Raw genomic sequence first — 22,330 nt, 5'->3', positions numbered from 1 at the left:
ACTCAATGTGACTCTTGCTATTACACTTGTGTGACTGATACAGTGATACTTCAAAATCTATGTTGCATGGGGGTAGTGAATAGCTGCAAGAGAGGATTATAATAATTACTAACTTAGCATCCCAAATTCAATAGTTAGAATGAGGAAGAAAAAGATATCATGACTCAAGAATGTGTGGAATTGAATCGATTAATGAGACTGTTGACTTTGTATTATACTACCTCTGTTTTTTTTAGTTGACATGTTTTGACTTTAGCACTATTCACATACTCCGCTTTGATCGTATTTTGTGCTTTATACGTAACGAAAAATATAGTCATGTGGGATCTTGTTAGATTCATCACGATATATATTTTCAAAATATGAACTTTTCATAATTTTGCTTATCGGTAATTAAAGATATGAATGGTTGAATTTGTGCACCGTGACTAAAGAAATGTGTCAAACTGTCAACTAAAAAGAAACGGAGGAAGCACTGTAATACTAGTATATTGATGTTGTGTTTTACTCAACACAATGAATGAATGGAAGCCTTATTTTGATGGAAAAATTGTTCATAACCTCTGAACCTCGCTTATCTCATCTCAAATTTGTTAACAAGAATTATTAATTATTTCAAATTGTACCAAATGTTACAAAAAACAAATGAACAAGTACAAAAATGTCATAATTTGAAAGGTGAAAATATAATAGGATACCCTTCTTATATAACACTACACTATAGTTTTAACTTTAAATGAATACATCAATTCATCAAACAACAAGCGTTATCATCACTAAACCTTCCAATCAAAGGTATTAATTATTTAGCAAAACAGGAACTATAAACTGATCCTCAAGTTGAATCAGAAGTTAGAAAATACAAAGCGTATTATTACAAGGCAGTTACTTGAAAAAAACATTGGTTTCACGAATTCATGCTTAGAGAAAGTAAGCGAACCCATACAGTAAAAAAGCCAAGCCACTGCACAAGAAGCCATACCTACAAAAACGCGGGTAATTGTTAAAAATAATATATTGGCATGTAACTCTAGCCTTTACAGCATGAGCCCTGGCTGGTTGCAGGATACTAAGATCATTTAGCCCCGTGTTAGTTGCCTAACTTGTTAGGTAATTCATTATTATGACATCCACATCGAGTAGTGTACTAGTGTTATACGTACCACTGCTTAATATTTAGTTATTCTGTTGGTTGGAAGACAGACGAGCATAAATGATTGCCAGAACAATGAAGAACACCATCATCTGCATAGGTCATGGATAGTAAATATACTGATCGAAACACCGTACCATAGCATACTTTTAAAGGTTCTCACCATGATTGGAGAGTATGCTGACTTAGTCCTCACAATGTGCAGCTTCCTGGAAAAAAAAAAAAAAAAATACAGATGGGATTCTATCAAATGCTGTGAAAAGTTACATCGTTTGTGAATTGTGAGAGTAGGATTTTGGAATTACTGTACCTTTTTTTCAGGGTTCCAGAATTCTTACAAATACTTTGGATTGCTTCAATTTTGCTTAGTGTTTTTGTGGCATTTGGATCCTTCTTATCAACCTACATAAGCGGATCGGATCTGCGTAAGTTGATAAAATCAGAAAAGTAAAAGACAGTAATGTTAATTTAACTCAATTTCTTGATCATTCATGTTGCCTATTATTTATAGACAATAGCCGAATGGGATACTAGTAATGACTTGTTTCCTATGGAGCATTACCTTGGATTTCATCAAAGCAAGGAAATCATAGAAGGCGCCGTAAACATCAGACATTGTGTTTGTCTGACAAAAAATTACAGCAGCAAGACCTAATTTGCACAAATTCAAACATAGCAAATACATCAAAGACAGAGCAGTCATGGAAATTGGAAACAGCAAAGACAAAATACAGGTTCAACCTACCGCGTCTCATTTTCACAGGGCCTCTGAAGAATTGGCTATTGTTGTAGCATAAAGCTAAAGTTCCAATGCTCATGATCTAACGCGCATAAATTACAGAGGAACAGCATCATTATAATTCTAAAGATAATTAATATAACATCTGCCTTAATTGCCTTATATCATCATAGATTCATAGATGACTATAAGCAGACATCAAGTGCATAAGGAGAAAGATATCTACTGGATATAACAGCTAAAATTAGGTGATTCAGAAGAAGTTATACTTGTGGAATAGCTGAAAACCGAAAAATGGCATGATCCTTTATAGCAGACATGTAGTTTAGGCAATCTTCTACATGCAACAAGGAATTTGTCACCATCTCATTTAAACATTGGACCGCCTTTTCAGTGTTCTCCTCGCATTTCAAGTCCTGCATAACATATATAAACCAAGTTAGGGAGACAGTTGATCAAGAAATTCGTCACCAACACACTCCTCTTCAAGACATTGATATCTCATACTAAATCACATTTACCTTGTCCAATTTTTAATTTAAATCCAATTAAAATCAGAAGGATGACTTACCTCCAGTTGGTTGACATACTTACACCAAATCTCTCCAGGCCAAAACTTGCGAGGACTTGGAATATCATTTATATCTTCAAGGTAATCTTGAATAATGTTTGTTTTCTGCACAATATAGACAGATACTACAATATGTAATATCATAGACAAATATGATATCATGGAGCAGAGAAAGGTGTAATGCAGAGTCTAAAGCAAAAGGGACCGGATTACCTGCAAAAATAAAGACACCGAATTGGAAAGATCCTCAGGAGCTAGTTCCTCCAAACCAGGGTTATGGAAAAGCTTTGACAATCCTAAACCAATAGGTCCTGTTACATGATGGCAATATTCATCATAGTCCCCAACTGTTTTTATCTGTAAAAAAAAAACAAAAAAAAAAAAAAAAAAACATCACCTATTTTGTATCCCGAATTTGATTTTTTGTAAAAACATAAGCTAAATAACATATTTATAAGTCTATATATAAGGTTTATAAGTCTATATTTATGGTAATAGTAAGAAAATTTCTGCCTCAAGGCCAAATCAACAACGGTTTCTGTTTCATATCATGATGGCAAAATTTCTGCCTCTAGTAGAACAACCTTTAAGAGAGTTATGTTACAAGATTCAGTTTCGGCAATGGATCTCCAGCACATTTAGGTGGAACTGTAAACAAATGTTCAGGTATCTAGCAATGTAATATGAAAGTACAAGAGACAAGCAGACAGATTATTCTACTAAAAAGCAGGTAAATAATGTAACAAACCTCCCTGCAGATAAATTTTGCCATTCCTTCACCCGTCTGTCTAATCATATCCTCAATTACTACTTGGAAACTGCAGATGACACAAGTAAAATTAGTTCTCACAGCCTACAATTGGAACTCGATAAACCAGGATAAGTTGGTGCATGTGAAAGATTTAAGATTCAGAACAATGAACCAGCCTAGGATTTTGCAAGCTTAACATGACCAATGAAGCCAGTAGTGAGGTATAAATACATAATTGGATGGAGTTATATACACTACAAGGTACTAAACTTTGCAAAAAATATCAATTAAGGTACCGAACTTTCATTTGTATCAAATAGAGTACTATAACCTACAATATAGGTAAACTTTCCGTTTGCAACTTATTTTAGCCGGTTAATTCGAATTTTTTTAAAAATAAAAAAATGTATCATCAGGATCAGACAGACGGGTACTGAACTAGTGCATTAGAACAAACAATGTGCCTTCTAAACATTTAATATCATATTATCACATTGCATGCAATATCATCAGGAGATGCACATGCACACATGAATATTTTGACACTGAAAATTGGTAAGATAATTAACCAATTCTAAAGTTATTGCATGCTTTGGAAAATGATATTTTTGAAAGGCGATAAATATTCAAGAGATTGATATGAAGGTTACTGTCTATCAAGTTCCAGAAAAGCAGTTGAGACATGATGAAACCCATCCATCAGAATTTTGCAGTCCCCTGCTCCACCTTTATACAGAACAAGATAATCAGAGTTGTACAATATGTATATGCACTGATTTAATTTAAATGTCAAACAAAGAATGTTATTAAATACTGTATTTTGTACAAATTATAACAAGACCAACATATGGACAAAAGAATTGTGCAAAACTTCGTTCACTCACAAGAAAACTTCCAGTCGCGATCATATATATGCTGATGAAAAGCTCTCAGAATAGGCAGTTTGACATCCATAGCTATGCTCATGTCATCCTCTATCCATCAATGCAAAAAAGCAACATGAGATAAGATACACATACACTAAGCAATTATAGAAAACAACTTAAAACATGTATGGCATGAAATTGCAGGCTATAGTTGTTACAATGTCATTACAAACTCTTCATTTCAGCTCAGCACAACATTTTAGTCTCTTGGACCAATTTGTCCAAATACATGTAAAATTATATTTATCATCCGAGTTTGACACATGGACACATACCCTTGTCTAGCATAAGTGCATTCCATAGTTCATGTAAGTGCTTGCAAAGAATCATTTATACAATATTGTTGAGATTAAAGAGACAAACCTACAGTGTCGATGGCTCGAAGGAACAAGTAAAAGACACATGCCTGTAATACAATGAAGCAGCACAAATTAAACCTAGCAGAGTACATTTGAGAGCATGATGCACATTTGTTCCAAAAGAACACATATAAAAACATATACACATGTTGCATGTAAAGAATACTTTGTATATTCTATCTTCATGTTAATACATTTGTATGTTTGACACAAAGTAAGGAGAAAAGATAGGAGATGAAGCTCACAGCATTGCGAAGCTCGGTATCAAGCTGTTGTATAACAAGAGAGAAACTTGTGGAAACCTTATGAAGCATAGTATAGCAGAAACCCCAGTGAATATCAGGTGGGATTTGCTTCTTAGCCTCTTTAACAGCCATCTTTACCTTCAAAAGTGGGTAAAATTCATCTGGGTATTTCAAAATCTCCCACAAAGTTTCCATTTTGATCAATTGTAAGAACTGGCTATTGCTCTAAATATGATATTTCAATGTATAATATAGAGTATAATTCAGTAATGATAATAAGTCAAGTTCACAATGTGAGTGAGTGTATGCTGCAGTGCTGTTTTTTGTTTTTTTGTTACTTAGCAATCAGTGCCTTGTGCATTATTTGAACAAAAATAAATAAAGTTGGTCTACTCATCTTTCAATACTCATACTCCATTAAGTTCATTCATCTCACAATACCGACATTGAATAAATAAACATTGTTGCTCTAAAATATTGAATATATGACCTTGAAATGAAAGGTACTCCGTAAAAACTTAACTATCAATTCAACGTTATATCATTGTTAGGGGAATAACTATTGGTAAAAAAAAAAATACTCCGTATGAAACAATGATGTTGAATTGTATGAAACAATGATGTTGAATTGATAGTTAAGTTTTTACGGAGTTATTAAATAGTTAAACTCTTCTACAAGAATGTCAATTTTTTTACCCCGACAATTTATATAGTATGATATTTTTTTTCCATCTGAAAAATTGAGAACTGATTTCAAATATGTCCCACATGCCTTGAATTTTTGTTATTTCTCACATGCAGGCAAGAGGCTACCAGTCATTATCTCATGAGTATTAGCAAAAAATAAAATTGATTCAAAAATAGTACTCCATAGTAATTAAATGCTTCCCAATACATACAAATTGTGTAAAACAAAAGAAGGAATGAAGAATAGTCGTCTCGTTTTAAATGGACTAAAAAAACAATAAAATTAAGTTCGTGCCAAAACTAGAACAAGACTGAAATGGTCCTTAAAGTACATCAGCAGCACTTACAACTTACAAGCAAACTTATCAGAATGTTACGAAGCAGCTACAAACCATCAATAATGACGTGTGCCATATCGTTCTCCTCATGAGTGATTTATGTGCAATATATATTTTGTTTTGCTGCTATGACTCAGGAGCTCGTTTCGAACCTTGAGAACATAAGTATTCCTGTATATTCTTACAACAACACACCACTCAAATGCACATGAAGCCATACCTACAAAAATGCAGCAACACATGTTAAATAATGTTGGCATGTAGCATTAGTTTTAATGACATGAGTCCAGATGATGTCTGCCTACTAGTTAGGCAACATGTGCGAGATGTTGATAATGTCCTTACTTCAGTATAACTACGGTTTGTTCATGCCTCATGATACTTAGTTCATTTCATTCCGTGTTAGTTGCCTAACTAATTAGGCAAATAAGCATATTGTCATGGCACATAATTACATAAGCATATCATATGACATCCAAGTCTAGTTGTGCTATACTTACCACTGAGTAACAATTAAGCAATCTGTCGATTGGCAGAAAGGCGAGAAAAAATGATTGCCATAACAATGAAGAACACCATTATCTGCATATAAATTATGGTCAGTCTCTAACTTTAAACCTTTAGCCACCATAGCATATTTTAAAAGTTCTCACCAAGATTGGCGAGTATGCTGACTTATTCCTCACAATGTGCAATTTCCTGAGGAAAAACATAGATAGAAATTATCATACGTTGTGGAAAGACACATGGTCTCAGCGAGAATATGCATCTGTAATCACCTTTTGTTTAGAGTTCCAGAATCCCTACAAATCCTCTGGATTGCTTCAATCCTGCTCAGTGTTTCTGTAGCATTTGGATCCTTCTTATCAACCTACAAAAGAGGATTTGTGTAAAACTAAATAGAAAAGGCAAATCATGTTGTGTTCACACTTTCTTCCTTTTCCAATATAGTCCTTTCATCTCTAGTAATAACATTGGTGTGGTAGAGATGTCAGGGTAACCATAATGAAGGACAAGCTAATTCGGTATCTGAAATAGGATGATCGTGTATAGCCTATTGTTTATGTTGAAAATGATTGGAGTGTAAAAGCAATGGCTGTTTGTTTTCCGGAGCATTACCTTGGTTTTCATAATTGAGACGAAATCATTAAAGGCGCCATAAACATCAGCCTTTGTGTTCGTCTGATCAAAAACTACAGCAGCAAGACCTAATGTGCAAATATGCACAAATACAAATATAGAAAATACATCATAAGGAGACAATACAGTTATGGTAACCACTGAAACATTACAAACAACCTGCTGTAATGTCATGTATGTCATTTCTTAGGATGGATACATAACAGATACATGTGGAAAAAAAGAGCTGATAGTACTTACCACGTCTAATTTTTACAGCACCTTGAAAGAATTGATAATTGTTGTAGCATAAAGCTAAAGTTCCAATGCCCATAATCTAGAATATGTAAAGAAGAATGTCAAGAGGTTATAATAACAGGCACCAAGACTTAGGGTAAAAGAGAGATGCCTCGTGAAAAATAACAGCTAAAATCTGCAGAAAAAAATAAAAATCTTGTACTCCGTAGCAGAGTATTCTACCTTTTCAAGCACAATATTATGAAACAGAGTTGATGCTGTTTGAAAATACTCCTAAATTGTTTGATGCATAATATCTAGAATTTTTTCCTAACAAGACCCCAATTATATGAAAATTGGGGGCAGTAAGAATGCTAGCTGATTCAGAAGATCTCATACTTGAGGAATAGCACAGCTCCAGAGTATGGAATGATCCCGCAAAGCAGACATGCAGTTTAGGCAATCTTCCACATGCAATAAGGCATTTGTCACCATCTCATTCAAACATTGAACTGCCTTTTCTGAGTTTCCTTCACATTTCAAATCCTGCAGAAAAAATTAAATTTCAATCTTAAAGATACTACAATTCAAGAAATTCTTCAGTATTTTTTCACATATATTACCAAGCTCCTTAAAGTTTATTGAGCAAGTAATTTCACATTTACTTGCGCACATCACAATCACCTGTATTTACATGATTTCTATAGACAAAACAAAGGAAAATACTCTAAGAAGATGATAAGAGCGAAAAACAAGCTAACTACAATTACAAAGACATTACTAACCTCAAGTTTGTTAACATATTTACTCCAAATCTCCCGAGGCCAAAACATGCGAGATTTTGGAACCTCATTTATATCTTCAAGGTAATCACGAATAATGTTTACTTTCTGCACAATATGGACAGATTGTTTGTTATGTAACAACATACTGCATACTTATTTTGTTATCACAGAGCAGTATAGCAGACCGAGAAGGTTGCAATGAAATAAAGGCAGAAACTAATACCTGCAGAAATAAACCAATCGAATTGGGAAGATTGTCTGGAGCTAGATCCTCTGAACCAACATAATGGAAAAGCTTTGACAGCCCTAATCCAACAAGTCCTGCTACATAGTGGCAATATTCATCATAGTCACCAATCGTTTCTATCTGCCATGTAAGGAACATTTAAATAATAATGATATAGATGTCAATACACCAGGTTTGGAAGATTAGTTAAGTCCCATAGTTTTAGCAAAGATTTTTAAAATCAAAGTCTTTGGATTTCCAGCAGATTTAGGCGAACTCAGGTATCAAGAATTATACAAGTATATTATATAGGAATAGCTCATCACTTAGCATATGTTTTCTTGCCTCAGCAACTTTGCATAGAAAAACTGGGGGGTTAGCTAGGAAGGAAATAGAACAACTATAAATAATTCTATATATACAAGTCATTTGGTAATTCATATGCACAAACCTCCTTGCAGATGAATTTTGCCATTCCTTCTCCCATCATTTTGATCGTATCCTCAATAACCACCTGGCAACTGCAGAATCCACGAGTATAAGTAGCTCACACATAAATCAGAGCAAGTTAACAATTCGGAACAATGTAACAGAGCCTGGGACTTCACAAAACTTTAAATGAACACAACTATTGAGCAATGAGTCAATAAGCTGAGACATACATAGTTAACAATGCATTAGATCAAAAGTTCTAGTCATACATTTATTTCCATAAAGCAGCTACTGCAAGAGGCCATGCAGCAAGGATAATGTTAACACCAAGGTGCCATTCTTCATGCACAGACATATATATTACTCAGCATGCGATATCAAAAGATACAAACATTTATAATCAGACACAGAAAAGGTAAACTGTTTTAAAGGATAGTGCCAAATTTCATCCTGATCCATTTACTAAAGCAAGTACTTAAAAGAGTTTTAAATTTGATCAAACTTCAACCAAACTAACTAAAATATTCAGATGATAGAGAATGGAACTGAATGAGGCAATTAGCAAGTAGTGAATAGTATGCAAACAGGATATGAAGCTTTGTTGCGAAAAAAGGAAAGGACTTTAGGAGTATACACTATAACAATTAAGCAACCAATAACAACGTTAAAAAAATTGCTAATACATGTTGATAGCAGGAATTATGCATAGATGTTAGGCCTAACCGCCTAACTAAGAAGATAGGTAAAGGAACTTACATCAAGCTACTCGACTATGTTTTAAATAATTAACAAGAATTTTATATGCAACATAAAAGCTCTTTAATGAATATGTAGCAAATGTTATATTTGGAAGGAGACATTAATTTGAGAGATAAGAAGCTTACCCTCTTTCAAGCTCCAGAAAAGCAATTGAGACGTGATGAAACTCATCCATCAGAACTTTGCAGTCCATTGTACCACCTTAGTACAGCAGAAAACGGACATATAGAGCAAAAGAACCAGATATCATATCAATATAAAATAAATTTAGCTATGAAATGGCTAAATTAAGCAAATGCATAAGAAATTTAGAAAAACTTACAGGGAATTAGAAATTTAAGTGAAAAACATTCTACCATACAATATTACACACTAGAAAACAGTATACTAATACTAAGATTTGGACTACAGAATAGATTCTGAGTTGACTCACAAGAGAAATGCCAGTCACTGTCATATATGTGCTGATGAAAAGCTCTCAAAATAGGCAATTTGACATCTGTAGCTATGCTTGTATCATCCTCTGTCCATTAGTGCCAAAAACCAATAAGAGAAAAAGATGAAGTTTATAGTAAATCATAGTTCAACTTTCAATATGCCATTGCCATGTTAAGTTGAACGGACTCTTCAATTCACCTCAACACTCAAATCAGATTGCCTAGCACATGGTAACATAAATATGAACACTTGACACTATATATTGGATCAAGGATACCGAAATATTTTCATTAAAACCAGAGTCAACACATACCTATGTCTAACATAATATGGATATGACCACATGTTTAACATAAGATGGACATAAAGACTTGACACTTTATATTGGACATTTGGACCAAAGATATTGAAATAATTATGTGGAATGTGAGTCCAACACTTGACACATACCATGTCTAACTTATCAAATATGGAATCGGGTTATAGGCTTATAGCTTGCATGAATAAAAATTTGTAGAGCTTAAAGAGACAAACCTACAGTGTCGAGGGCTCGAAGGACCAAGTACAAGACACATACCTGTAAATTGTAAATTTTTAACACAATAAATATCTTAAACTGATAAGCAAAAATAGGTAAATAAATTTCTGTATATGTTACTTATTGGTAATTAATGATTGAAATAATGCATAGACATTCATAAAATGAGAATGGTTAGTTGCCTCCTCTCCTAATATTTACTTGACCCTGTTAAATTTGGAAACAATATGAAATGGGCCTGGCAACCCGAATAAGGAGGAGGAGAGTTTGGTCCACAAACAAGGCTTTGGAGCTTCCATACTAAAACCAATTGGCAATAGTAGGAGTTACTCCTCTACCTTATAAAGTGGAACCACCTCTCCTCTTTTTCCAATGTGGGACACTCACAAGTGATACACATTGGGTCCCAACACTCCCCCTCACTTGTGAGTGCCCTTAGAATTAGAGCACACCTGAAGGTACAATATAAATCCTCTTTGGGAATGAACATCCAATAGAGGCCCCTTAACCAGTGGCTTGACAAATGCCCAGTTATAAACGGCCCAACAAACCTGGGCTCTGATACCATGATAAATTTTGAAACAATATGAAATGGGCCTGCCTGGCAACCCGAATAAGGATAAGGAGAGTTTGGTCCACAAACAAGGCTTTGGAGCTTCCATACTAAAACCAATTGGCAATAGTAGGAATTACTCCTCTACCTTATAAAGTGGAACCACCTCTCCTCTTTCTCCAATGTGTATCACTTATGAGGGGGAGTGTTGAACCCATTGTAGCCCACTTGTGAGTGTCCCACGTTGGAGAAAAGAGGAGAGGTAGTTCCACTTTATAAGGTAGAGGAGTTACTCCTACTATTGCCAATTGGTTTTAGTATGGAAGCCCCAAAGCCTTGTTTGTGGACCAAACTCTCCTCCTCCTTATTCGGGTTGCCCAGGCCCATTTCATATTGTTTCAAAATTTATCAGACCCTCAGCAGTTTGAGGAAGGGATTAGAGAAGAATAACATATACTAATTATAAAACAAATTAATGCCATAAAAAATAGAATGGAAAGTACTTCATTTATCCTTTTAAGTTTGCCATAATTTTCATACCACCCAAGATCGCTTCGGATCTGTACTACTTGTTGGGCTGCATGTTTTCCTACACCGAGTTCACTCCATATTAGTATGATATTGTCCGCTATAAACATAGGAGTTCATTTTGGAAAACTTTCAAAAAAAACCTCAAACTAATGGAGTGTGCTCTCACTTATACATAAATTTTCTATTTCTTATTCTTAGTACAAAGTTGGCAACAACAACAATAGTAAAAGAAGATAAAATTTGGAGAGTTTACAGCAATGTGAAGCTGATTGTCAAGGCTTAGGACATTGCCACATACGAAAATTGAACATGGGACCACAACTCTACTCTCAAAAAATTCACCTTTAATTCCCACTAATTTTTATAAATAATCAACTTCACCCAACCAAAACTTAATAAAGCAAAGCGTAACTAGTGGGAAAGTGATTTTAGCACGCCACTAATTGATTTTGACACACCCCTATTTGAGAGTATAATTATCGAGTGTGCCAAAATCATTTCCCTAACTCGTGGCAAACAATTAAAGGGAATAATGGGTCAGTATCAAAATAGGAAGTGCAGTAATATTTCAGAAACTGATAAAAACGACACATGATCAATTACGAGTATTTAGGAACAGAAGGAGTAATACAAACTCACAGCAGCAACAACAACAACAACAAAGGACAAAATTGAAGATCTTACAGCATTGCGAAGCTGAGGTTCAAGTTTATGAATAACAAGAGCGAAACTTCTGGAAACTTTGTGAAGCATAGAATAGCAGAAACACCAATGAACTTCATTTGGGATCTGCTTCTCAGACTGTTTCACCGCCATTTTCAACTTCAAAAGTGGGTATAATTCATCTGGGTGTTTCAGAATCTCCTCAAAAACCCCCATTTTTATCAAATTTTGTTGCCAAAAATCTGTGATTTTGATGTAATTTGTACTTACAATTGTCAATATTCAAAGTTGACTTGTAACTTTGTGAGTGCGTGTTTTGGTATCTTGAATTTAGTGTTTTCATTTTTTTTTTTTTGGGGTGTATTTTTTATTTTATTTTTATAATTTTTAAATTGGTGTGTGTTTCTGAAATTGCATCGTCATCACTCATTAGCTCACCACGTAAGATTTCTTTGCGTGAGATATTTTTTTGTGCTTGTTTAGTTGACAAAATTAATTGTTTTGAGAAATTAATGCTTTTAATTTCTATTGATAGAAAAATATACATAATACATTTTAATGAATCTAACAATATACTCAAGTTAATTTTTATTTTTTAAAGTAGGTTTTTTTTTTTTTATTTAGAAATGGAGTATTAAAGAAAAATTCCCGAGTTAAATTTTTGCTCATTTTATATTCCCTTGAAAATAAAAATTTGCTTGTTTATGCGAATTCAACTTTCATCATAATCAAGTATTGATTGATCTACTAGTTTCACTCAAACTAATACTATAAGCTCAAAGCTCAAATTAAAGGATCACCTAGCAAGTAAATCTAAGATAGTTCTTTTGATCAATTGTATGATAGATTAATAGATGCATCAATTACTCTTCTAAACAAAGGTTTCTTAGCAATGAAATTATGTCCGTCCAAAGTGTATTCAAACAAACCAATGAGATTCTCGATTCGAGTTGAAAATTGGAGAAATTCCGAACAATAGATTATTCAGAACTCTGGTAATGCTACACATGGTGTTTGTGCAGCCTGAACAATGAAAAGAATGATACTAACAATGAATATAAGAAGCCAGAAGTGTGCCAATAAATTCGTCTCTCAAACATTCACGTGAAATATTCTAGCAAATATATTACAAAAAAATTATCAAACAAGCCACAGCTTCAAACTTAGAGAAAGTCATCCTCATTCGACAGCAACCACACGAGAAAGCCATTCTGCATAACTGCAGCCATAAACGGTAAAAACTATCTGGCAGGTAACTCTAGTGTGTATGACAATGTACTTTTCGTACCACTGCTAAATAATCAATTGTTCTGTTGGTTGGAAGACAGACGAGCATATATGATCGCCAATACAATGAAGAACACCATCATCTGTGTAGAAATATTAGTCAGTATCTAAATAACCACAGAGCCGTTAAGAGAATTTTTCACAAGTTCTCACCATGATTGGAGTGTATGCTGACTTGGTCTTCATAACGTTCAATTTCCTGAGAAAAGAAAAAATTATCATTTGTGAAAAAATTATCATTTGTGAAAAAATTATTCAAATTATGCATGAGCAGAAATTCGGAATCACCTTTTGTTCAGAGTTCCAGAGTCCTTGCAAATTTTCTGGATTGCTTCGATCCTACTTAGTGTTTTTGTGGCATTTGGATCCCTATTATCAACCTACATAAGTAAATTCAAATTAAGTCTTTCTAATATATGTACGTATAGAAGTCAATTTGTTAAAATTATGAGGCATTTACCTTCGGTTTCATCATACAGGCGAAATCATAGAAGGCACCATAAACATCAGGCATTGTGTTTGTCTGGTCAATAACTATAGCAGTGAGACCTAATTTGCACAAAAATAAACAAATTATAAAAAAAACCCTTGGAAGAATTAACAAAATGACAGGTTTTTGGACACAAACAATTAATAAACACAGTATATTCCGAACAATAGAGTACACAAGAAGATATAGGTCTGTCCCAAGAACACCACAACACAAGCAACCAGCTCTAATCTATGGCAGAATTTACAATAAATGAGAAACATTAAGGCAAAGGAAATAAGATCAAAGCAAAGGTAGCTTTAATGATCACATAGAAAAGAATCCAGCAGCAGCAAAATATAAGGTTATAGGAGCAACCTCCTTAATCATATGGTTCATGCAAAGCCCGGATTAACATGTGTCGCCATTGAATATATCCTTTTGGCCAACGATGCTATAAGACTAAAGACAATGTTTCCAAAACGTTTCAGTCATCTAAAATAGGCAACACAGTTCAAAGTAGCTAAAGTCTAAAGAGAAGCAAATTTTGTTTCATAGTATAGACTCCAAGACTTTGCCTTCAGCCATATCCTACATCTGTCATTAAAGCAACGACATAAAGCTGCCAAAAACTAAAGGTAGAACTGACACCAGAATCAAGGAGGACAAAAATACTAAAAGAACAAGATGCAAGTTTCTAGATCTCATCACCAGGCTTAGTTTGAAGCAGTAAGCATAGGAACAATTGCTACCTCTCTCAAAATAAAAATAAAAAAATCCAAATTATGGCATCATATAAAAGGTGACAGCAGCATAGGTCAAGCAAGCCCATAAAAAACATCATAAATACTAGCAGATATACGTAAGAAGGAAACAAACAGCAGATTAACTTACCGCGTCTCATTTTCACCACACCTCTGAACACTTGAAGATTGTTGTAGCATATAGCTAAAGTTCCAATGGCCATGATCTAAAACACGTACAGAAGGGTAACATGCGATTACAACGCTAAGATAACAATAAAACCTCTGCCTTTTGGTCTTGTGGACAGAAACAAAATCAAATGCACAAAAGAAGGAATATGGCTTTTTAAATAATACTCCTTCCAATCCTAAATGATGGTTAGTTGGTTACGTATGGTGATTTTACGAGTTTATTAAGGAATAAAAGATAGTGAAAAGCAATGATTAGATGTCACATGTATCAAGTATTAAGACATTAAGTCAACGTTGGGAAATGGGAATATTTGATTTTGGAGTAGGTAGATATTCTGGTAAATGGGAATAGTTGCCTTGTTAGAATGTATATATGAGGGAAATTGAGTAAAAATATCTGTATTGGAAATAGAAATAGTTGAAATGTAACCAACAAAGGGGAATGGCTAAAGTAACAAACATTACGATCGTTTAGGCATAGTGGGAGAAGCATACATCAGCAAATTTTATTCAATTAACGCAGTTTAATATTGTTCTCTTCCATAGCAATTGCAGAAAGCATTTGCTCTGTATTTTATAAACATCATTCTACAGTCAACTCAGACCATATCACTGCATCTCTACTTGGATAAATATGGCAAAAAAAAAATGGGGAGGGAGGGAGAGGGGGGGGGGGGGATCATTGCCCTACTCTGATAGTTTCTGGTTTTAATCTAAGCCTTAGGTTTTACCTCAAATTGATTGTTCTTGGTTCACCCAATGTGATTTTTAGTTGTACATTTTATAGTTTTTACTAGTAATAACAACTACTCCATAGTAGATAACAATTGATAATAAGGGTAATATATGAAATAAGGGAGGCTGTATCAGTGCTGATTCAGAAATTTTCATACTTGAGGAATAGCACAGAACCGGAATATAGCAGGATCCCGCAAATCAGACATGTATTTTAGACAATCTTCAACGTGCAATAAGGCATTTGTCACCATGTCATTTAAACATTGAACTGCCTTCTCTGAGTTTTCCTCATATTTCAAATCCTGCATAACAAATTTCACAGAAAGTTAAGTAAAACTATTACAAGTAATTCTTTTCCCTTTTAAAGGGCAGGTTCTTCGCCCACCTCCATCTAGAGATAAATATGTCAATATCTCATACTACATCACATTCACACGATCCAGTCCATCCAGAAAAACAAAGAGGTAAATGAGAACAAATTTTAAAAGGTCGAAAGAGAAGGATGAGGATGGTACATGATTGTTGAATTGCATACACATATCTCTACATAAGGTGCATAATTTCTGAGCTACAAAGTACATGAACTTTAAGGATGCGTGATTTCTGAACAATAGATACACTTTTTCTCAGGGCGACTTGTTTGAAATAAACATGTACATGCAGTTCAGAAAGTAAGCACCCCAAAAGTGATGTATCTGTAGTTCAAAAACTATGCACCTGCATAAAGCATGTCATTCTCATCCACCTCATTTTAATATGCTTGTAATTGAGTCCCTCACTGGAGGACAGAATCTGATAAAACAGTTGAAATATATAAGTGCCTAACCTCGAGTTTATTAACATATTTACTCCATATCTCCCGTGGCCAAAACATGCGACATTTTGGAATCTCATTTATATCTTCAAGGTAGTCACGAATAATGTTGGTTTTCTGCGCATTTTGGATAGACAGTATAGCAAAATATTATATATGATTTCATGGAGCACATAAGACACCAGGTTCCAAGCAAAAAGGAATACCTGAAGAAATAAACCCATTGAATTGGAAAGATCATCTGAAGCAAGGTCCTCTAAACCTGCATTATGGAAAAGCTTTGACAACCCCAAACCAACAAGTCCAGCTACATAGTGGCAATATTCATCATAGTCAGCAACGGATTCTACCTGCCAAACAAATAAAACTGTTTTAAAGTAGATTTACACCTCATTTGGAAGATTAACACCTTAACAAAGTTAAATCCCATATTTATAAGATATACACAAAAATAACATGCTTTATGGCCATATCACGTACAAACTGCTTCTGTGAGGCAATAATGATTAAGGTTCTAGAATTCCCAACTCCCACAAAAAAAAAAACAAAAAAAAAAAAAAAAAAAAAGATCCATATCATTTGCAAGGAAAAAAAAAGGTTCTAGAATTCCCAACTCCCAAGCATGTAGAGGTATAATGATTTTAATGAAGGTATATGGGCAAGCAGACAGATACATCAGAGAAAGCAGGTAAGGAATTGCAAACATTTTCCTCTTAAATCTAACAGTAAAACTCTTCTGGTATCGGGGAATTTTGTGGGGAAGGGGAACCAATTATAAACTATTATGAGAATACAAAAAAGCTTTTCTAATTCATTTTGCACAAACCTCATTGCAGATAAATTTTCCCATACCAGCACCCATCCTTTTTGTGATATCCTCAATTGCCACTTGGTATCTGCAGATGCCACAAGTAAATATCACACATAGTATCAAGAGTAGTAGATAAATTTGTAAACACAAGAGCTTGTGAACAATTCAGAACAAGGAAACATAGCCCACGACTATATAAACTAAGAATGACCACTAACGAGCAATGCTTCATTTTTTTAACTCCTAAAGGTTTATATTTTAAGAGAAAACAAGGTTAATATAAAAGCCGGATATTCCCTAGAAGAAAAGCAAAGGCAAATTAACAAGCACTTATCTATGGCTTCAACGTTAGAAGGCATTAATAGAGCATAGAAGTTTTTTGCATACACTGCAATATGCTAATCTTGAAATGCAACAGAGATTAAGGAGATAAGAAGCTCACCCTCTGTCAAGCTCCGAAAAGGCAGTTGAGACATGATGAAACTCATCCATCAGAACTTTGTAGTGCTTTGTACCACCTTATATTACATAAAGGACAATCAAAATGACAGATGTTACTTCAGACAAAGATCTAGGGGGAGAGGGGGGAAGGGGGGGCGGGGGGTATGAAATAATAATAACTCCGTAATAGAAAATCAATAGATGGATTGTGACATTGTGCATAAAGAATCTACCAATCTCAAACCAGACGGCAGATATGATATGAGGCATATGCCTCTTAGTAACACAATAAGATAAAACCATTAATAACAATAAAGTTAAAATTATATCATAAAAATAGCAATAAAAGGAGATAAACATTGGACAAACAATATCCAAAATCCCAATTTGAATGCCAGGTCATTTATGAATAACAAGAACAAGATTTGGACAATGGAAGAGAAGTTGAGAAAAACTCAGTTACTCACAGGAAAAATGCCAGTCACGATCATATATGTGCTGATGAAAAGCTTCTAGGATGGGCAACTTGACATCTGTAGCAATGCTTGTATCATCCTCTGCACATGAGTACCAAACCGAAAAGCAATAAGAGATAAGATACATACTTATGGTAATTCACAATCCAAACTTCAGCATATATGTTGGTCCTCGGGAAACAATATATACATTTTTTCATTTCATATTCATTAGTTTTTATGCTACTGACTATTACAAAAAAAATCAGTACAGCTGGTCCTAGGATGGGTGTCAAGTGTCACCGGATGTTTTTTTTAAAAAAAAAAAAAATCAAACAAAATTCAAGAGTAATTCAAAATCCTAGAAGACTAAATAAATTAGAAGAGGACAAAGAGTATAGATGAGATAAGGCCTATTAATAAAGTTTAGATTTTAAACTGAGCTAAAATCACAATTTTCATCTCGTCATCAGGACTATTAGTCTCAGCAGCATTAAGGAGGCCATAATAAGTTTATAACTACATGACATGATAACAGTAAGTCAGTAACAATGCATGGATATAGTTGTTGAGCTTGTAGAGACAAACCTACAGTGTCGAGGGCTCGAAGGACCAAGTAAAACACACAGACCTGTAACACAAGTAAAATTTATGAGCAAATATAGTAATTGTGTACAGAAAAGGAAAAAGTTGAACTATTCTTCTGCAAACTTAGACTTTAAGTACCAGATCAGAAAGGAACCAGGTTTTACTCCATAATTTTCCTACGTCAGATGAAACTCAGTGCACTTTTAGTAGTTACTAAGGTACTTAACACCCTCCCCCTCCCCCCCCCCCCCCCCCTCCCTCATCTTTTCCCCCAAACAGTAGAAAAGGTCCAAGCCAACCACATCTGTTGGCCGCAACCTACACGAATCCAATGCACTTCTCATGTGATTGTTGATGGCTATCAAACTATCATATAGAGAGCTGTAAAGTGCGCCCTTTAATAAAATCCTCAATGCAACATGTTTTGAGTTTCCCAATAGGCAGTAAAAGGTTCTACATAAAACCCTCACATGCATAGATCATACACAAGTGCACAAAGAACCAGCAATTACACCATATATCTCTCTTTCAGTATTCATCAATCTAGCCATATTTATAAACTATCTAGCACATCATGCATCATTTTCTTTAAACTCAAATGGACCAGAAACTAGGAACAATCAAGAAACTTGCACTGTCATCATCAAATCTTGTCATTTAGGGACAATCAACTAAACCAACTAATTTAACAGGAAAAGCATGCAATTATTTCTTGATTAAGCATGTAAGGCTTTTTTTTTTAATAAAGTCAAATAAAGACACAAAAGCAAGTAAAAAAAAATGTGATCACCTTTTCGAAAAAGACATACTAATAAAACATCTAACATCCATACGCATAACTAGTCCTCCTTACCTCTGGTGGCTTTCCAGAAGAACTATGAAACCTCAGGTCAAAAATTAAAGGACTAAACTTTGAAATTTCCAAAAGAGATTTTACAAAATACCTTCTTTTTAAACAACAAAAAACACACGCATATACACATATTAACGTTGACTAAAGTTACAAGAAAGCCAATGTTGTTAATCCTCTGAACTCCGTGTATCTCATATTGATCGATCTCACACAAATGAATCGCAGATATTAAAAAGAGACTGAATTCCCCTGGTAGCATTTATCAAAATCAATGTATATTCAAACAAATTGTCACCTTTTATTTAATAACTTCACAAGTTAACATCAATACACACAATCGTACACAAAATCTACCTCGGTCCCATTTGTTTGCTACATTTTCACATATGTCCCTAAAAGAACGTCCCGTGTTATAAAATAATAACCAAGATCACTACTTTACTCTCACAATCACTATATTTAATCAACCCCACTCAATCAAATATCGATGAGACAAACAAAAAGGGACAAAGCGAGTAAACCCGCACAACCTCGAATTCATCGCCACCACCAAAAACAAAAACAACACAGTAATCGGAAAAACAAAATAGTAAGAAAACTCACAGCATTGCGAAGCTCAGTACCAAGTTGTTGAATAACAAGGGCGAAACTTCTGGAAACCTTATGAAGCATAGAATAGCAAAAACCCCAATGAGGTTCAGGTGGGATCTGCTTTTCAGCCTCTTTGACCGCCATTTTCAACTTCAAAAGTGGGTAAAATTCATCTGGGTGTTTCAAAATCGCACCTAAACTCCCCATTTTTGATCAATTTGAAAAATGGGTATTGCTCAAAATCTGGGATTTTGATGGGATTTATGATTTTGAAAAGGGTTGAAATTGTATTTATGTGGCGTAAGAAGAATCCGAGGAAATCAAATTGAGATGTTGTAATTCGTAGAATTGATTTTGTAATCCGTAAATGAATGAATACTACAAATTTAGTTATTTAATTGAGTGGAGATTGTAAAAAAAATTGTGGGTTTTTAAAGAAAAAAATAGAGTTGGTGGGACCTTAAATGCGAATTATTTAATTTATTAATAAGTAAAATGTGAGTTGTGTTTTTGGGTTTGAGAGTCTGTTTGGTTTGGAGGGAGAACGTGGAACGCGAGCTCGTGGGAGATCTCGAATGTTTATTTTTTTTAAGGCCCAAAGTCTCAAACCAACTTACGAGTACAAAAGAAAATTACTCCAAATTATAAAATTTGATCTAAAGTCTAAACAATATTTTTCAGATGTTTTGGCTATTAATTAATTTATCTTGATATGGTGATTTTGTCAGCGATCTCAAGGGATTTTCGTGCTGTTTTATTGGAGGATTTGAGTAAAGTGGCTCGGGTGAGACTTAACCCTTCTAATAGGGATTGAAGTAGCGTCGTGGAGTCTTTTTATTGTTTTTTTTTTCTTTCCTTTTTGTTATGTTTTCTTATTTTTTGTGTTTTAGTTATTTTTCTTTGGGGCTTGCTCCTCTTTCGCACCAAAAAAAAAAAAAAAAAAAAAAAAAAATATCTCGATCGATGTTTTTCTTAAAAAAAAATGGCTATGAGTTTCTAATGAAATCTTTGGGAATATTTTGTGAACTCTTAGGGAATATTATGGAAAAATTCAGCTCGTAGTTAGCTATTAAAGGGTCGTTAGATGTGAAATTAGACAAATTATAGCACTCATTCGATAATTAATTGTTGACTAGTTATATATAAAAACTACAGAGTAATACGAGTACAGTATATTTTTTTCCAAAAAGTAGATTGAACTATCAATTACTCCATATTAAATTATGTATTCCCTTGAAAATCATGTTTTTTTTTTTTTTTTTTTTTGGTCAAACCAAATTTAGCCTTTTGTATCTTACGATCATGGCCCTAGTTCCTAAGTCCCTAACTTGGCAAATTCCAAACAATTTATAGTAATTTTGGTGAACCCATCAAGCATAGTCTTAAGTCAAAAATGCAAGTATACAACTCATCTACTTTAGATGTATGGTTGTATCTGGCTTGTATATATGCAACATGAGGATAGACGAGATTAATTATCAAAAAAAAAAAAAAAAAAAAAAGGGTCATCAAAAGGTGAAAAGTGACTATTTTTTTTTTAAGGAAAAGGTGAAAAGTGACTATAAAAATCATACTTCGTATTAAATGAACAAAACTTGTGTTTATAATGAAAATGTCAATAGGGATATATTTGGTTAAATGAACAAAACTTGTGTTTATAATGAAAATGTCAATAGGGATATATTTGGTGTTTGCATAGTGAAATAGTAAGAAAACAATATATTTTGCAGTAGACTTGATTATTGGGCGAATGGGCGGGGCAGGTCAAGGTCGGTGCAGGTCGGGTCAAGGAGGGTCACATTTCATAGGGTTAATATCGTGGTCGGGCCAATGCGGTCGCATGTCGCTAAAGGACAGACCTACAAAATATCAATCAAAATAAATATTGGACAAAACCAAAGTATATATGAATACATATTTATCTATGTAATTATTTTTACATTATCTATTTTCTTTATCAATTAAATTGGAAAAACATTTTGGCCCTATATTGACCATATCCTATAAGGGCCCTGTCCATAAGAGGCCCTGTCTATTAAAAATCCTTTAAGCTTGACCCTTACTCTATTATCATGCTCGCCTCTACTAGTGGCCAAAAGAAATAACATAGGGCCTATGTTTGATTTACTGAAAACAACAAAACTAAACTAATTGGAGCTGAATTGAACTGAATAGAGCTGAAATGTTTATAAAAGAAGGAAATTAGGAACTGGATTGAATTAAAATGAACTGATTGAGCTGAACTAAACTGAAATAAAATTAAGATGAACTATAATTATATATATTTGGTGCACACGA

General features: G+C 34.1%; 3 protein-coding genes across 3 annotated transcripts; all 3 read right to left on the bottom strand.

Annotated features, from left to right (window-relative positions):
- Positions 1 to 703: 703 nt before the first annotated feature.
- On the bottom strand, positions 704 to 5,190 carry LOC145560267 (squalene synthase 2-like). The gene is made up of 14 exons (XM_081621525.1): positions 4,745 to 5,190; positions 4,504 to 4,546; positions 4,099 to 4,188; positions 3,865 to 3,940; positions 3,212 to 3,281; positions 2,677 to 2,820; positions 2,464 to 2,568; positions 2,162 to 2,308; positions 1,899 to 1,974; positions 1,716 to 1,804; positions 1,464 to 1,555; positions 1,317 to 1,362; positions 1,164 to 1,245; positions 704 to 982 (listed from the first exon to the last, which is right to left on the bottom strand). Exons 1-13 carry the CDS (start codon positions 4,937 to 4,939, stop codon positions 1,177 to 1,179), a joined length of 1,242 nt encoding a protein of 413 aa, XP_081477651.1. The 5' UTR covers positions 4,940 to 5,190; the 3' UTR covers positions 704 to 982; positions 1,164 to 1,176.
- A 403-nt stretch (positions 5,191 to 5,593) lies between these two features.
- On the bottom strand, positions 5,594 to 12,434 carry LOC145558884 (squalene synthase 2-like). Its single transcript, XM_081620245.1, has 14 exons — positions 12,072 to 12,434; positions 10,300 to 10,342; positions 9,761 to 9,850; positions 9,453 to 9,528; positions 8,588 to 8,657; positions 8,134 to 8,277; positions 7,911 to 8,015; positions 7,525 to 7,671; positions 7,150 to 7,225; positions 6,889 to 6,977; positions 6,549 to 6,640; positions 6,423 to 6,468; positions 6,270 to 6,351; positions 5,594 to 5,989 (listed from the first exon to the last, which is right to left on the bottom strand). Exons 1-13 carry the CDS (start codon positions 12,264 to 12,266, stop codon positions 6,283 to 6,285), a joined length of 1,242 nt encoding a protein of 413 aa, XP_081476371.1. The 5' UTR covers positions 12,267 to 12,434; the 3' UTR covers positions 5,594 to 5,989; positions 6,270 to 6,282.
- Positions 12,435 to 13,081: 647 nt separating this feature from the next.
- On the bottom strand, positions 13,082 to 20,441 carry LOC145558883 (squalene synthase 2-like). The gene is made up of 13 exons (XM_081620243.1): positions 20,045 to 20,441; positions 18,589 to 18,631; positions 18,013 to 18,102; positions 17,547 to 17,622; positions 17,120 to 17,189; positions 16,500 to 16,643; positions 16,306 to 16,410; positions 15,635 to 15,781; positions 14,701 to 14,776; positions 13,798 to 13,886; positions 13,626 to 13,717; positions 13,491 to 13,536; positions 13,082 to 13,420 (listed from the first exon to the last, which is right to left on the bottom strand). The coding sequence occupies exons 1-13, from the start codon at positions 20,237 to 20,239 to the stop codon at positions 13,352 to 13,354; spliced, it is 1,242 nt and encodes a 413-aa protein (XP_081476369.1). The 5' UTR covers positions 20,240 to 20,441; the 3' UTR covers positions 13,082 to 13,351.
- Between the last annotated feature and the right edge of the window lie 1,889 nt (positions 20,442 to 22,330).

This window comes from Chenopodium album, chromosome 9 (genome assembly GCF_948465745.1).
Source record: "Chenopodium album chromosome 9, dcCheAlbu1.1, whole genome shotgun sequence".
Taxonomy (NCBI): Eukaryota; Viridiplantae; Streptophyta; class Magnoliopsida; order Caryophyllales; family Amaranthaceae; genus Chenopodium; species Chenopodium album.
This window is presented reverse-complemented; position numbering and strand designations above follow the sequence as displayed.

Bases quoted from the DNA above. Each gene is read 5' to 3' on its own strand.
- LOC145558884 (XM_081620245.1), bottom strand. From the start codon at position 12,266: ATGGGGGTTTTTGAGGAGATTCTGAAACACCCAGATGAATTATACCCA. The intron at 9,851-10,299 runs GTTTGTCTCTTT...ACTAATGGACAG, and splicing joins TCGAGCCCTCGACACTGTAG to AGGATGATACAAGCATAGCT. The intron at 9,529-9,760 runs GTGAGTCAACTC...TGCTGTACTAAG, and splicing joins CAGTGACTGGCATTTCTCTT to GTGGTACAATGGACTGCAAA.
- LOC145558883 (XM_081620243.1), bottom strand. From the start codon at position 20,239: ATGGGGAGTTTAGGTGCGATTTTGAAACACCCAGATGAATTTTACCCA. The intron at 16,411-16,499 runs GTATTCCTTTTT...CAAAATGCGCAG, and splicing joins CAATGGGTTTATTTCTTCAG to AAAACCAACATTATTCGTGA. The intron at 13,887-14,700 runs GTAAGTTAATCT...TGTGCAAATTAG, and splicing joins TGTGGTGAAAATGAGACGCG to GTCTCACTGCTATAGTTATT.
- LOC145560267 (XM_081621525.1), bottom strand. From the start codon at position 4,939: ATGGAAACTTTGTGGGAGATTTTGAAATACCCAGATGAATTTTACCCA. The intron at 1,975-2,161 runs GTATAACTTCTT...TATGCGCGTTAG, and splicing joins GGTTTTCAGCTATTCCACAA to ATCATGAGCATTGGAACTTT. The intron at 1,363-1,463 runs GTACAGTAATTC...TTTTTTTTCCAG, and splicing joins TCTGGAACCCTGAAAAAAAG to GAAGCTGCACATTGTGAGGA.